At 37.5% G+C, this 14,613-nt stretch overlaps 1 protein-coding gene across 3 annotated transcripts; it reads left to right on the top strand.

The window, feature by feature from the left end:
• The first annotated feature begins 1,060 nt into the window (after positions 1-1,060).
• 2310002L09Rik (RIKEN cDNA 2310002L09 gene) lies at positions 1,061-12,564 on the top strand. Of its 3 annotated transcripts, none has more exons than XR_390343.2 (3): positions 1,061-1,362; positions 8,701-10,333; positions 12,337-12,564. XR_390343.2 is itself a non-coding variant. In NM_027104.3 (3 exons), exons 1-3 carry the CDS (start codon positions 1,236-1,238, stop codon positions 12,354-12,356), a joined length of 603 nt encoding a protein of 200 aa, NP_081380.2. In that variant the 5' UTR covers positions 1,089-1,235; the 3' UTR covers positions 12,357-12,564. The 3 variants fall into 3 exon arrangements, 2 of the variants coding, with proteins under 2 accessions (NP_081380.2, NP_082257.1); NM_027104.3 differs by having other exon boundaries at positions 1,089-1,362; positions 8,701-9,156; NM_027981.1 differs by lacking the exon at positions 12,337-12,564 and having other exon boundaries at positions 1,089-1,362; positions 8,701-10,356.
• The last annotated feature ends 2,049 nt before the right edge of the window (positions 12,565-14,613 follow it).

Genomic DNA, 14,613 nt, shown 5'->3' with positions numbered 1-14,613 from the left:
CCATTATAAAGTCTTTGTTCGTCAGTAATGTAGTCATTAGAAGCCAAAAAATGTAATCATGCAAAATGACATAGTGCACAGGATTTTCTTCTGAAATTGGTGGCAATAAAAAATACCAACAAAACCATACAAATAAAAGTGTTTTATGTATTATTATTAGTCAGCTAAAATTTTTAGTTATATACTGTGTACTCAAAAATGAGAATGTTTGTAACCTTAGCGGGCATGTTTCTGTCAGATGCACAAGTGCAAGGGTCTCAAAGTGTAAAGAGAATAATGTGATACTTGACTCCTGCATTTAAAACATTACAGCTTGTAATTCAAGCTACGAACAGCTGTCAGTATGGACGTTTATATTTTAGTCAAGTGATATTATTTGAATTCCAAGTTTCAGCATGGATTACCACTTATTAATTTTATGAATTTGTCTAGGTCAATTTTCTCCATATCCTTTCCTTGTAAATTAATTGAAGAGTTGGCATCGTGATGGGAATAGAGATGAAGCATGCAAATCGCTTTGGTGAGAACAGTCCAGTCCAGCATGCTTGCCCCAAGTGACTGCTCATTACCATCAGCAGTGTTGCTCGTCCCAATCGAAACTTTCTATACACTTGCAACACACATCATTATCACTGAAAAATGTAAACTGCTTAACAAACCACTGCATGTTGAAGCCATACTATCAGAGCCAAGATATTATATTTTCAAATAAAAGATCTTATGAAAAATAATTGTGATTTACTGCTTAAATATTTTTTCATTTAAAAAGATTGTGGCTTACATTATTTTTAATTGGGCAAATCTGCTCTAGAACATAATAAAGACCTATTAAACATGTCTGAAAAGAAATAAAAATAAGCTGTTTCTTCCATTGTAGAATTAGGATATTTTCTTTTTAATCCTTTTTAATATTTGTCAGAGATCACTGATCTAGAAAAACTAAGTGAGGACTACGTGTAAAAATTTATTGTTCATCAGAGGAGGGGTGAGAATTTATAAATAGTATCCCCTCCCTCCTCGTTGCCCAATGTCTGTTCATCATGAGTTATTTTTGTTGGCTACATTAAGAACCTGACATTTGATTCATTCACAGTGTGTCCTGCCTTGGTCCTTTGAAACAGAATGGACAGTGAGCAAAAGGTCAAAGCTGTTGTTGCTGGTTGCATATGTACAGGGACACTACTGCCAAGAGACCCTTAGGAAGATCTCATTATATGAGATAATATATCTCAAATATGGCAAAATGCTTGGTGAAGATCAGGACTCAACGAAGCCTCCATTTGCACATGATGAACCACTGCAGCAGTAATGTGTTTGTCCGTCTGCTGAAACACGGCTCCAAGGTCATACCTCGAAATGCTGGTACGTGCTTTTCCCCCGGGCTGTCATTCTATGCCTAGTTAAGTGTGATTGCTTCCAGCTACGTTCTTACCACTGGTGATCCAGAGAGAAGCTGAGGATAATGGGGAATGCAGTTTCTTTTATAAAGAGTGGAGAAAGAGGGAGAAAATGGGAAGGAGAGAAGTAGAGAATGGTACTGCGGAGTGTAAACAAGTAAGTGAGAAGGGAAATGGGAAGCCAAGTTCTACTGAGTAATAAAATAATAAAGATACCTTCTTTTTCAACAGTTACAAGAGGAAGCCTGTTGTGTATTCCTCCAGACTGTTCAGTAGGGAGAGATGATGCTGAGTAAGCAGAATCACAGTACTTCTCTGCCTCCCATTATGTGAGTTTCTGAGCTCAGCTCTGTTTCTGAGAATGAGCCAGAGCTCCTTTTTCTTTTTTTTTTTTAATCTTCCAAGCAAAATTTTATTAAAATATCAGGCCCTCTTCTGGTCTCTTAGGGCTCACACAGAGATAGACATGCACACGAGTAAAATTAAAATCGAATGAAAATAATCTGCTAAATAACTTCAGTTAGGGTGACATTATTCCCATTTCTCTTCCAAATAACTATTGTGTTTTATGGTATTTTGTGGTCTGAGAAATCGAAATAGAAATTGAAATAAAAATTTAAAATCAGAGCCACAGCCACAATACTGTTGTAGCATATGCACCTCCGAAGTTGGATCATTAGCAACAACGCTGCTGAAATGATATATGGTCTTATGTTTGTGTATGATTTTTTGTCAACTGGTTACAACAAAATTTATTCTGGAAAATAGCTGGAATTAGTCATAGCTGAGTAATATTTATAAAACTGACATCGTAGTTGAGATTCACTGTATTTTTATTATGAGATGAGTAAAGTGTGATGTGTTCTTATTTTAAAACCAATATATTTATTGTTTTGTTTTGTTTTGTTTTGTTTTGTTTTGTTTTGTTTTGTTTTGTTTGAGAAAGGCTTGTATGCCTAGGCTAGCCTATAACTCACTGTGTCATACAAAGTTGGTTGGCAACTCACAATCCTCCTGTACCCTCCTGTTTTGTATGATTTATATATACAAGTATTATGTTTATCTTATTCTTTTCATTTTTAAATTTTTTATTGGATATTTTCTTTATTTACCTTTCAAATGTTATTCTCTTTCCAGGTCTCTACTCAACAAGCCCCCTATAGCATTCCCCCTCCCCCTGCCTCTATGAGGGTGCTCCCCCATGCACCCTCTGTTTATCTTATTTTTAAAAGCTCAAATGTATAGAACATTTTCATGTGCCAATGCTCTCAGTAATGTTTAGGAGTGCTGAAAATGCCACATAAAGTATTTTTTTTATAAAAATGATTGTTCTAAATATACCAAGTTTCTATATTAATACATATTAATATGACTTTTTCCAAAACTGAACAAATAATATAGAGAATATTTATTTTAATGTAGAGAAATAATAATTCACCTAATCAAAATATTATCATTATAAACTAGCACATTTCTTATTTATTTTTTTGGTCATAATGGATAGTGATGTAAAAAATAAGGTATTTCTTCATGATTCCTTTTTTTTAATTAATTAGATATTTTCTTTCTTTACATTTCAAATGTTATCTCTTTTCCTGGTTTCCCCTCTGAAAACCCCCTATCACATCCCCCCTCCTCCTGCTCATCAACCCACCCACTCCTGCTTCCTGGCCCTGGCATTCTCCTACACTGGGGCATAGAGCCTTCACAGGACCAAGGGCCTCTCCTCCCACTGATGACTGACAAGGCCATCCTCTGCTACATATGCAGTCAGAGTCATGGGTCCCTGCATGTGTACTCTTTGGTTGGTGGTTTAGTCCCTGGGAGCTCTGGGGGTTCATGTTGTTGTTCCTTGTATGAGGCTACAAACCTCTTCAGCTCCTTGGCTTCTTTCTCTAGCTCCCCCACTGGGGACCCTGTGCTCAGTTCAATGGTTGTCTGTGAGTGTACAACTCTATATTTGTCAGGCACTGGTAGAGCCCCTAAGGAGACAGCTATACCAGGCTCCTGTCAGCAAGTACTTGTTGGCATCTAAAATAGTGTCTGGGTTTGGTGATTGTATATGGGATGGATGCCCAGGCGGGGCAGTCTCTGAATGGCCTTTCATTCAGTCTCTGCTCTGAACTTTGGCTCTGTAACTCCTCCCATGGGTATTTTGTTCCCCCTTCTAAGAAGGACTGAAGTATCCACCTATGGTCTTCCTTCTTCTTGAGCTTCATGTGGTCTGTGAATTGTATATTGGGTATTCCCAGCTTCTGGGCTAATATCTGTTTATCAGTGAGTGCATACCATGTGTGTTCTTTTGTGATTGGGTTTTTGGTATATTTGTTAGGGTATATAATATAAATTTTATGGAAATGATTTAGTTATTTTTAAAAGACACAGACAAAATAAGTATGGGAATGTTTGCTCCCCACATGATGACATGATGAAGTCATCATGCCCTTAGTATTTGGGAGACAAAAATACCTAGTGATGTAGGTCAGTAACAGACTCATTCCTTATGCTCTAAGCTCTAGTTTCCATGACCTAAGGAGAGAAAATGCTCCAGCTTTTTGTTTTACCTAAAACCAAAAGGATTATAGTTGTTTCCTATGTGCATTCTTTGGCAGAGTGACATATTTTTCTAGATGACACAAAATGATTGCCTCATAGCACATTTTATATTAGGGTTCACCCTTGATGTACTTGGTACATACTATGAATCTGTACAAATATGTATCAGTATTACACCATAAAAATTTCACTGACCTGAAATCCTCTTTGTTACTCTTATAATTACTGTTTTCTCCCAACCACTGGCAGTAAGTTTTCCATTGCCATCATTCCATACTACCACAGATGACCATCAAGGACAATAGCAGATGTGGAGTGGAGCAGGCCTGAGCTTATTAGACACACATCTGTGCTGTGTGGCAGACCCAGAGAAGTAGAGCTGCTTAGGCCTTGTAGAGACTAGATGATCACAAGTTACAGACATCTGACACTGAGCTTTGCACTGTTGAGATTTTTGTTGTTTTGATTTGATAATAACTGTTCCCTGGTCCTTTTGAAATGAAAGTACTTAACTTCCCTCTTCCCTTCGAGCCCTTACTTATGAGGCTTTGGAGACTAGAGAGATTTTAGATATTTACTAAGGCTGAACATTTAAAGAGACACTGGATTTATAGAGATTTGACTTTAAAAGTGTTTGAGTTTTTAAAGACTATGACATTTTTAAAAGTTGAAATATTTCATATTATAATCATGATATTAATATGACATCTTAGGAAGAAAAAGGAAAGTTTATAATTTATTAGTGATGTGCTAGTGTGTAAATTTGACAAGGGGACAATTTTCTTCGTTTTATGCAAACTTGACACTGCTAGTATCTTTTAGGAGAATAGATGCTCAATTTAGACTACATATTCTTAAGACTGGTCCCTAGGAGCAGTGGAAAGGTGGCTTGCTGGTTAAGAGAACTGCCTCTTCTTCCAGAGGACCGTGGTTCAGCTGTTAGCAGCACTCATTACCATCTATAATTTCAATTTCAGGGGATTCAAGACACTTTTTAGATCTCTATGAGCCTCAGGCATACATTCCAGCAAAATACCTATAAATATAAATTATGTTTTTTTAAAAAATGATCTATAGGTAACTCTGTTGGGTATTTTCTTGATTAATGATTGATGTGGGAGGGCCTAGCCCACTGTAGCTAGTAGCCCACCCTTCATCTCTAAGCTGATGAAATGCACGGAACTTAGGACTCATGGAGGCTGAGTGGTGTGGGTAGAGGATGAACACACACACACACACATACAGAGAGAGAGAGAGAGAGAGAGACAGACAGACAGACAGACACACATACACACCGACTTCAGGAAAATGATAGTCATTGGAGAACCTGGTGAAAGTCATTTCACTTAGGCTGTGTGCAGAAAGAGGTGCCTGAGAAATTATGGGATAAAGACTGCATGAGATCTAGACATTGGTCACAAAAGAGCAGAGAGCAGAGTTTGAGCAGACTGAGTACTAGGTACCTGGAATGTGAAATGTAAAAATCTTTGGGCTCATAGAGGCCAAGTGCTGAGGACAGAGGATAGACACACACACACACACACACACACACACACAGAGGCTTTAGCCATGTGGTTGTGATTGGAGAATTTGGTGACAACCATTTCAGTAGCCATTGTCCAGAAAAAATTGATTGAGAAACAGGGGAAAGGACTACATGAGCTCTCCTCATGAGTTCTAGAAATTTGTCACAAAGATGACATTATTATTATAGGTGTAAGAAGAGCCGGTGAGAACACAGATGAGGTAATAAAGTTGGTAGGTGGTGGCCACAAGAAGAGAGCTCACTCTGCTAGATGAAGGAAACAAAAAGAATGATGAGATATTGGTAGACTACGACCTTCCTAAGAAACAGTGTATATGAAAACAAGGAAGACTAAGATTGCTGTATAAGTGTGAATGTGTGTGTGTGTGTGGGGGGGTAGGGTGTTTGCCTAAGTTTCAATTTTTTTTATGCTGTTTGAAACCACAGGGGTAATTTTTTTATAGGTTCAACTTAGAGTAAACAAGCTACATTTCGGGGATGTTCAGAGGCATGTCTGGTTTGAGATATTCTGAAATGCCCAATCGAAAGCATATATCTTTATTGGGAAATTCATTGACATTCAAGAGACTTTTAAAATTAATCCCATGTATCATGAATTTCATTCAGAGGATTATATGCTGTTATTATGGATATAAAACACTTATATGACTGCTACCACATACACTGTACAGTAATATGTTAAAGATTACTTTATTTCAGACTTAAGATGTAATATGAAAAGCAAATTACTTATTGCTTTGGTTCCTATGTTGTCTATGACACAGTAATAGGTGACCTGGCATCAGACTAGGTAGTTATATAATTGATTGTGAGGAATGAGCACTATAATTGTGATGTAAAACAACAAGTACATAGAGGGTCTGTTCCAGGAAAATGATGAGTGGTCCCTCTATGCATAACGAAGCTATGATTTTAGTGAGTAGAATTAGCTCAATGGAAAAGATTAAAAAATATACTGGCACTTTGGATTTAGAGAGGCTAGGAAACAAACCCCTAATTAATCCCTTCTTTAGAGAAAGGCAAGTGAATACTTCTGTTAACAGGATCACTGGCCTGGACTGCTTGAATAAATTGAAATATCAGAAATCTAGACAATTTTTAACTTTTATAAGTTGTAGGCTATATACCTAAGAAAATCACAACATTAGCTTTGGTGGGCTTCAGAGATCTTTAGTAAAAAGTGGATTTTAAAACTAATAGTACCTTCCAGGTGCCAAAGCTTAGTTCACACTAATTTCAGTCAGGCAGTGGGGACCGGAGTATAAGGGACCAAGAGTAGAAAGGTTAGGAGTGCAGTGAAGAGAACATTGTGTAGTATCCAAGACACAGTTGTAAAAATTATAATTTCCCCTGCAGATCATAAAAGTCTATTTTTAGTGACCTGATCTACCTTATGGTTACAAAGAATATGTGCAGTTTCTGTATTGGTAGCCTCCCTTAAGTGGGCCAAGAATGAGTCAAAGTTATAGGATACTATTGCTAGAATCTACATTTAAAAAGGACACCAACTCTGAGCTGGGTAGTTCAAATGAAGAGACAAAGACATTGCCCTGGAATGGGATTCTGAATACATTCTGAAGGCAGATGTACAGAAGCCATCCATAGGCACAGTGTGTTAATGAGGAGATTAAAGGTCTTTGAGCAACAGGAGTACCAAAACATTGTCATCAAAACATGTTGCTGCCTTCAATCTCAAGCTATCTCTTAGCTTGGATACAGTAGAGGGATACAGGAAATGGAATACATGCAAAGTAGACTACCTAAGGAGGATATGAAAACAGTTTTAGAAACAACTACAACAACAACAACAACAACAGAGCACCCATCATCTTTGTGACCACACAAATGAAAAGAAAGCAAGAAGTAAAGTAGTAAAGCATTCGCATACAATGGAGAATTTCATTGTTTTCCAAGGAAAAGAGTCCAGGGGGCCTCCTTTTGAGAGAAGAAGTCCTCTCGTTAAAAGACATTAAACATTCCTAAAAGTCTTGATCTCTGTCTATAGACTCCGTTCAGTTTTAATGGGGAAAATTTATGACTTTCTTTTTTCTCAACAGAGATGCAGTTCACTTAATAAAGCAAAAAGTATTTCAAAGAACAATTCACTGACATTTAGTTCAAACTCAGTCACAGGCAACTAATACTTTTATCTAGGGCCACAACATTTTCATTACCTATAAGGAAATCCTGAACCTGGCAAGCAGTTACTGTTATAGTTACTGTCCATTCCTTTTCTCCAACAGTTCCTGCTGACTTCCCAACCATAATGTCTTCTGTTTCTGTGGCTTTTCATATATTTGCTTTTTCAATGAAAACATGCACTAGGTGACCGTTTATGCCTGGCTTCTTTCACTTAGCATATAGCTCTGATGTTCTTCTGTGTAGCACTGTTGATCGGTACTTTGTTCCTTTCTAAGTCTGATAATATTTTTTAAATAGGTAAAACACATTTTCTTCATACACATTTTTTCATCCACTGAAAATCATTTAGGATAGTTTTGCTTTTTAAAAATTTGTATTGAATTTGTCTATGATCAATTGTATGTAAGAAATTTTAGAATATTTCCTTCAGTTTTCTTGTTTGTTTTGAGAACGTACTTATGAGTGGAATTACTGGGCCATATGATTAATAATTCTAGATCTAACTGTGAGAAACCATCAAAATTTTCTTCCTAGTGACTAAGCATATTACATTCCTTCTTGCAATTTACAAATTTCTAATTTCTTCATACTATCACCAACAATTAAGTATTTTTAAAAGAAATGCATGCTTCGGAAGTATAATGTGATTATTCTTAGACAGTAGATTCTATAGTTAAATCAATACTAGGGTATTCTTTAAAAATACTCTATTGTGTATAGTGTTGAATACTACAAAACTTCACTCATATTTATAATGTCTGTCTGAATTATGTGCACATTATTTTAAAAAACTCTGACCATAGTTGGAGGTCTGCTGACCATTATGACAGATCTAAAGGTAATTGCAAACTTTGATCACTGTGGTTTATTTTAGGATATCTCCAGCTAAGAACTTACAATTCTATTATAGCCAACGAGGTCTGACACTAATATGATTTTGCTTAATGTCTACATTCTACAGAAAAGTTTTACATATTCCTTGAATTCCATTTGTTTTTACTGCAGGGTTTTGTGAAAAAATGTGAAGTTTAAAATTCATAAAATAATGTTTTTTTGCAGGTGCCCCCTTGTCTAAAGTGGATGCTTCTGAGCACATGGTTGCAAGCTCACCAGTGAAGGGAGCTCAGAGTGCAGGTTCTCCAAGGAAAGAGGAAGATAAAGTAAAAGAAGACCCGTTGATCCTCTCTGAACTAGCGTATAACACCAGCGCCAGCCTGCTCCCTACCCAAGTGGATGATGATGAAGTAGACATGCTATTTGACTGTCCATCTAGGTTTGTGTTAGAAAGAGAAGACACAGATACGTTTGAGGATGTAGAAGCAGATGAAAATGTCTTTTTGATGGCTGAAGAGGAGAAGGTGAAGGAAGCTCACCAAGCTTTGTCATGGAGCTATTCCATCCTGACCGGCCGTATCTGGCTCAACCCTCTGGTCAAGCGTTGCTCCAGGCTCCTGGTGGTGGGCCTGGGATTGCTTCTGTTTGTATTTCCCCTTGTACTCCTCCTTTTGGAGTCAGGTATTGATATCTCCTTCTTATTCAAAAACATGAATTTGAGCAATTTTACTATGAATACTACCGTCCTCTAAAGGAGTAGGTGACTGGGAAGGTCAACATTTTTTTTAACATGTTGGGCTTCCCTGATAAGATAAAGGACTGTATTCAAAATTAAAATTACCTTTTTCAGTAGATGCCATGGTCCAAATGGTCAAGGATCATAAAGCTGCATGCCAAATTCTTAAATTGGCTTTCTATGCCTTAATATTCTTAATACAAGTTTAAAACAAATTCTATTTGCTATATGCAGTCTTTAACCAAAAATATGTTATTTTTATCGCAGTGTAGACATTCTCTTTATCTTACCTCAAAATGACTTACTTTTCCTATTTTTTTCATTGTCATCACTATAAAAGGGAATGTTAATAATTAGAATTTTAGTCACAGTCCAAGAGAATACTTTTCAATATAATTCTTAGTGAAAAAGCATTCTCTAAGAAATGTTTATACAACTAAATTTATGCTTGGGTTTTTCTTTCAGTTTTTAAAGAGTACTTCTATAGTCAAAGAATTTTGGTAAACTTTTCCTATTTTATTTTTTGCAAGGAAAAGCCCCATTGAATTTTGTAAGTTTACATATTGTAAACCTAGTGCACAAAGATGTATCAGAAATTATTTTAATGTTATGTCACCAGTTTTTACAAAATATATGTTTGGCTGAAAAAGCTAATACTTTATAACTATCTGCAAATAATATATAAAACTTAGTGGAAAGAAGTTGTAGTAAGTTGTCCAAACATATGCTGGAACTGGAGGTATATAGAGAGAACACTAAATGCCATGTGAGGACCATCTTTCAACATTTAGGCATGATAATCTAGTACTTTCATTTTTGTTATGTCCATACATTTAGCCTAGATTAGCAGGATATTTTGACAATAAAGTGAAATTGAAGAAGAAATACAACAAAGATAGACTAGTTCATTATATATTCTTCACTAATTGGAGTGAAAGATGACCAGTTGGACAGATGGAAGGTACCAAAGAAGAATTCTGATGACACCTGTGGCCAATTGGTATCTCATGGGGAAATGATTGTGATGTAGGACATTCTACAGTGTAAGGATCCGTTCTCCTGCTCCTCAACTCTACAGCAGCACATTTCAGTGAATCTGAATGGCAGTATACAAATTTTAAAGTAAAATATTTTTGATCCTTCACAATATTCACTGTGATTCTGTGAAAAAGTTTGAAACTCTGTGTGTATGTGTGTGTGTGTTTGTTTTGGTGGATATGTGTTTATATGTGTGTGTATGTGTGTGTGTGTGTATTCATGAGTGTATATATTTGCATATATGTCAGTGTTTGTATTTTTATCTGTCTATGTTTATGTCTAGTATATGTGTTTGGATATATGCCAGTGCTTATGTGTATGCATGTCTGTACATATGTGTATCTGTCTGTGTGGTTTGTAAATATTCATGCATATCTGCATGTATATTTGCGTGCACATGTATCTATGTATACATGTATATATATGTACATGGGACCGTACAAATGTATATATATATATGTGTGTACATATATGTCTCTGTGTATATGTGTATGTATATATGGTACATGCCTCTTTGCATGTTTTTTTGCTGTGTCTGATTATGTGTATATATCCTTGAATGTATTGTGTATGTGTGTGTCTGTGTGTGTGCTTCTGTGTATATGAGTATGTGGGGGGTCTCTGTGGGTGGGGCAGGACAAGTCAGAAAAACAGGTAGAAACAAAGGCTATCTTCTCGATTTTTATGTTGGCCAATATATGCCTTTCTTTTCTGGGTTTCCTTAAGATCTTATTTTATTCTATTCATAATTGGGTCCCCTATTGAAAAGAGTGGAAGGATCATCAGATGTCGTGCAAATTCAGCTTAGGTAAAGAAGATAAATGAGGGAAGAAATCTTCCAGTATATTGCTTTGTGTCATTAATTCATGGATGAAACAGTCCTGTGCTTTGTGTTAAGAGTTCTTACAAACACTGTCAGAGCAAAGGGAGGAAAGGGTACTGAATTTAAACATAGGATTTTCTCCTATATAATTTGATTACCTTCAGTTATAAAATATATAGTAGTTCCACACCTCTAATAAAGTTCCAACACTATCAGTAACTGATTTCCAAAGTGAGCAATTCAATCTGTCTAGTTCAGTCTGCTCAGAAGTTTTTGACCTGTGCCCAACCAAAAATGTGAACAGAGGCAGAGGCAGAGGCAGAGAGGCAGAGGCAGAGAGGCAGAGGCAGAGAGGCAGAGGCAGAGGCAGAGGCAGAGGCAGAGGCAGAGGCAGAGGCAGAGGCAGAGGCAGAGGCAGAGGCAGAGGCAGAGAGGCAGAGGCAGAGAGGCAGAGGCAGAGGCAGAGAGGCAGAGGCAGAGGCAGAGGCAGAGGCAGAAGGTAGATTGTGAGTTTGAGGCCACCTTGCTCTACTAAGCAAGTTACAGGAAAGCCATGGCTATAGAAAAAACCCTGCACCCCCAACACACATATGAAGAAAAGAAAGAAAGAAAGAAAGAAAGAAAGAAAGAAAGAGAGAGAGACAGAAAGAAAGAAAGAAAGAAAGAAAGAAAGAGTTGGGAAGGAAGGAAGGAAGAAAGAAAGAAAGAAAGAAAGGAAGGAAGGAAGGAAGGAAGGAAGGAAGGAAGGAAGGAAGAAAGGAAGGAAGAGTAGGGAAGGAAGGAAGGAAGAAAGGAAGAAAGAAAGAAAATGTATTTTAATATTAAAGGGTATCAACTTAATGATATCAAGAGACTAAGAAAACCAGAGACTATGCAGAAAAGTAGACAGATGATTTCAAAGTATCAGGATTACCACTACAACAAACAAATAAAAACAAAACCACAACACCACTGCAAGGAAGAACAGAGTTTCCCTATGTCAGTAACCATTGTCAGATAGTTAACTCATTTTGTCCATGCAACTTCTCTTTTTATCCTTAATTTGAATAGAGGAAGGCTCTCCCACAACATTGCCAGTAAAGAACAAGTACTCAGTCATGCTTTCACCTCTGGAGTGATTCCTGGGGTTGTTGCAGCTGATGGGACTTGAGCATCTTTGGGTAAAATTTTCTCAACTTTGGGAAGATACTTACTGAAGGACTCTGCTTACTTATTTTTCTGCTTCTTCTCTCTTTCCCTGTCTATCTTGGACCTGCTTTTGAAGTTCCAGTCTCTATGCCATAGCCAGAGTCAGTAGGACCTGCATATGTCGGACCCATCCAAGATTTGATTTCCACATTCCAGCTTCAGTCTCTGACTGGGATGAGAAGTTCATGAGTGAGCCTAGAGGAGCTCAGCTGTCATCACTTCAGAGAGGAAGAAAGAAACATCATTTGGGCCTCAGGCTTCACCTGTATTCACCTATCCTTCAGTAAAGCCAATATGAATCTTCTTCTGATAGTGTGTCTTTTATATACTTGGGTTGAAAAGGTGGCCTTATGGTGGATAATACTTGGGTTATCAAACTTCCAGTCTTACTACAAAGAAGTGATAAAGAAGCATATCTTTGCTGAGGCTTGGACATTGAAGGTGGCCTGTCATAGACAAGACTTGTCACAGCCTCCACCAAAGAAAGAAGGAACTATGAATCAGTTTATAATAGAATGCTGGATGGAACCATACAACCCGAATTTGCACCTTTAGTTACAAAACTATTCTTGATAGAATTAAAAGATATCTTCTGTAGATTGTACACATCAAAACATTTCTTTTAAGTTCCAGCACCTTCTCCAGCTGAAATTGGTTCTTCTTATCCACAGAACCATGATTCTAACCATTTACCTTCTAAGAAAATAACTTTTCAGAGTCAAGAAAAAATTGGAAAAAGTTGAATGCCAGCTATATTCTTCAGAAGTTAAAAATTCTGTTTTATTCTACTCTAATTTTATTGACATAAAATAGCTCTAACTTACTTGTCAGCTTGAGTTTCCTGGCACAGGTGATCTTCTGGTTTTTCAAATGGCAAATCAGATAAGACCAATTCTCACTGTCAAGTTATGTAAATGAATTGTTCTCTGGGCATAGAATTATCATACAACATTTCTGTCCTGCTTAGGTTTCAGTCACTGTAACAAAAACACTATGACAAAAACAACTTAGAGAGAGGAGAATTCATTTGGCTTTTAGTCACCATCACAGGGAGCCAAGGTAAGAAATCACAGCAGGAACCTAGGGAAAGGAACTGATGGAGGGAGGGGCCATGAAGGAGTGGTGCTTATTGACTTGTTCCCCATAACTTGCTCAGCCTGGAATTTTTTTTATTTCCTCATATTTTTATTAGATATTTTCTTCATTTACATTTCAAATGCTATCTCAAAAGTCCCCCATACCCTCCCCCCTCCAATCGCAACCACTCCCACTTTTTTTGTTTTGTTTTGTTTTGCAAATGATTTTATTGTTTTCCTGGCCTTTTTTTTTTCCATTTTTTTATTAGGTATTTAGCTCATTTACATTTCAAATGCTATACAAAAAGTCCCCCATACCTACTCACCCCCACTCCCCTACCCACCCACTCCCCCTTTTTGGCCCTGGCATTCCACTGTACTGGGGCATATAAACTTTGCATGTCCAATGGGCCTCTATTTTCAGTGATGGCCGACTAGGCCATCTTTTGATACATATGCAGCTAGAGTCAAGAGCTCCGGGGTACTGGTTAGTTCATAATGATGTTCCACCGATAGGGTTGCAGATCCCTTTAGCTCCTTGGGTACTTTCTCTAGCTCCTCCATTGGGAGCCCTGTGATCCATCCATTAGCTGACTGTGAGCATCCACTTCTGTGTTTGCTAGGCCCCGGCATAGTCTCACAAGAGACAGCTACATCTGGGTCCTTTCGATAAAATCTTGCTAGTGTATGCAATGGTGTCAGCGTTTGGATGCTGATTATGGGGTGGATCCCTGGATATGGCAGTCTCTACATGGTCCATCCTTTCATCTCAGCTCCAAACTTTGTCTCTGTAACTCCTTCCATGGGTGTTTTGTTCCCACTTCTAAGGAGGGACATAGTGTCCACACTTCAGTCTTCATTTTTCTTGAGTTTCATGTGTTTAGCAAATTGTATCTTATATCTTGGGTATCCTAGGTTTTGGCTATATCCACTTATCAGTGAGTACATATTGTGTGAGTTCCTTTGTGAATGTGTTACCTCACTCAGGATGATGCCCTCCAGGTCCATCCATTTGGCTAGGAATTTCATAAATTCATTCTTTTAAATAGCTGAGTAGTACTCCATTGTGTAGATGTACCACATTTTCTGTATCCATTCCTCTGTTGAGGGGCATCTGGGTTCTTTCCAGCTTCTGGCTATTATAAATAAGGCTGCTATGAACATAGTAGAGTATGTGTCCTTCTTACCAGTTGGGGCATCTTCTGGATATATGCCCAGGAGAGGTATTGCTGGATCCTCCGGTAGTACTATGTCCAATTTTCTGAGGAACCGCCAGA

Source organism: Mus musculus, chromosome 4, assembly GCF_000001635.26.
Source record: "Mus musculus strain C57BL/6J chromosome 4, GRCm38.p6 C57BL/6J".
NCBI classification, from domain to species: domain Eukaryota; kingdom Metazoa; phylum Chordata; class Mammalia; order Rodentia; family Muridae; genus Mus; species Mus musculus.
This window is presented reverse-complemented; position numbering and strand designations above follow the sequence as displayed.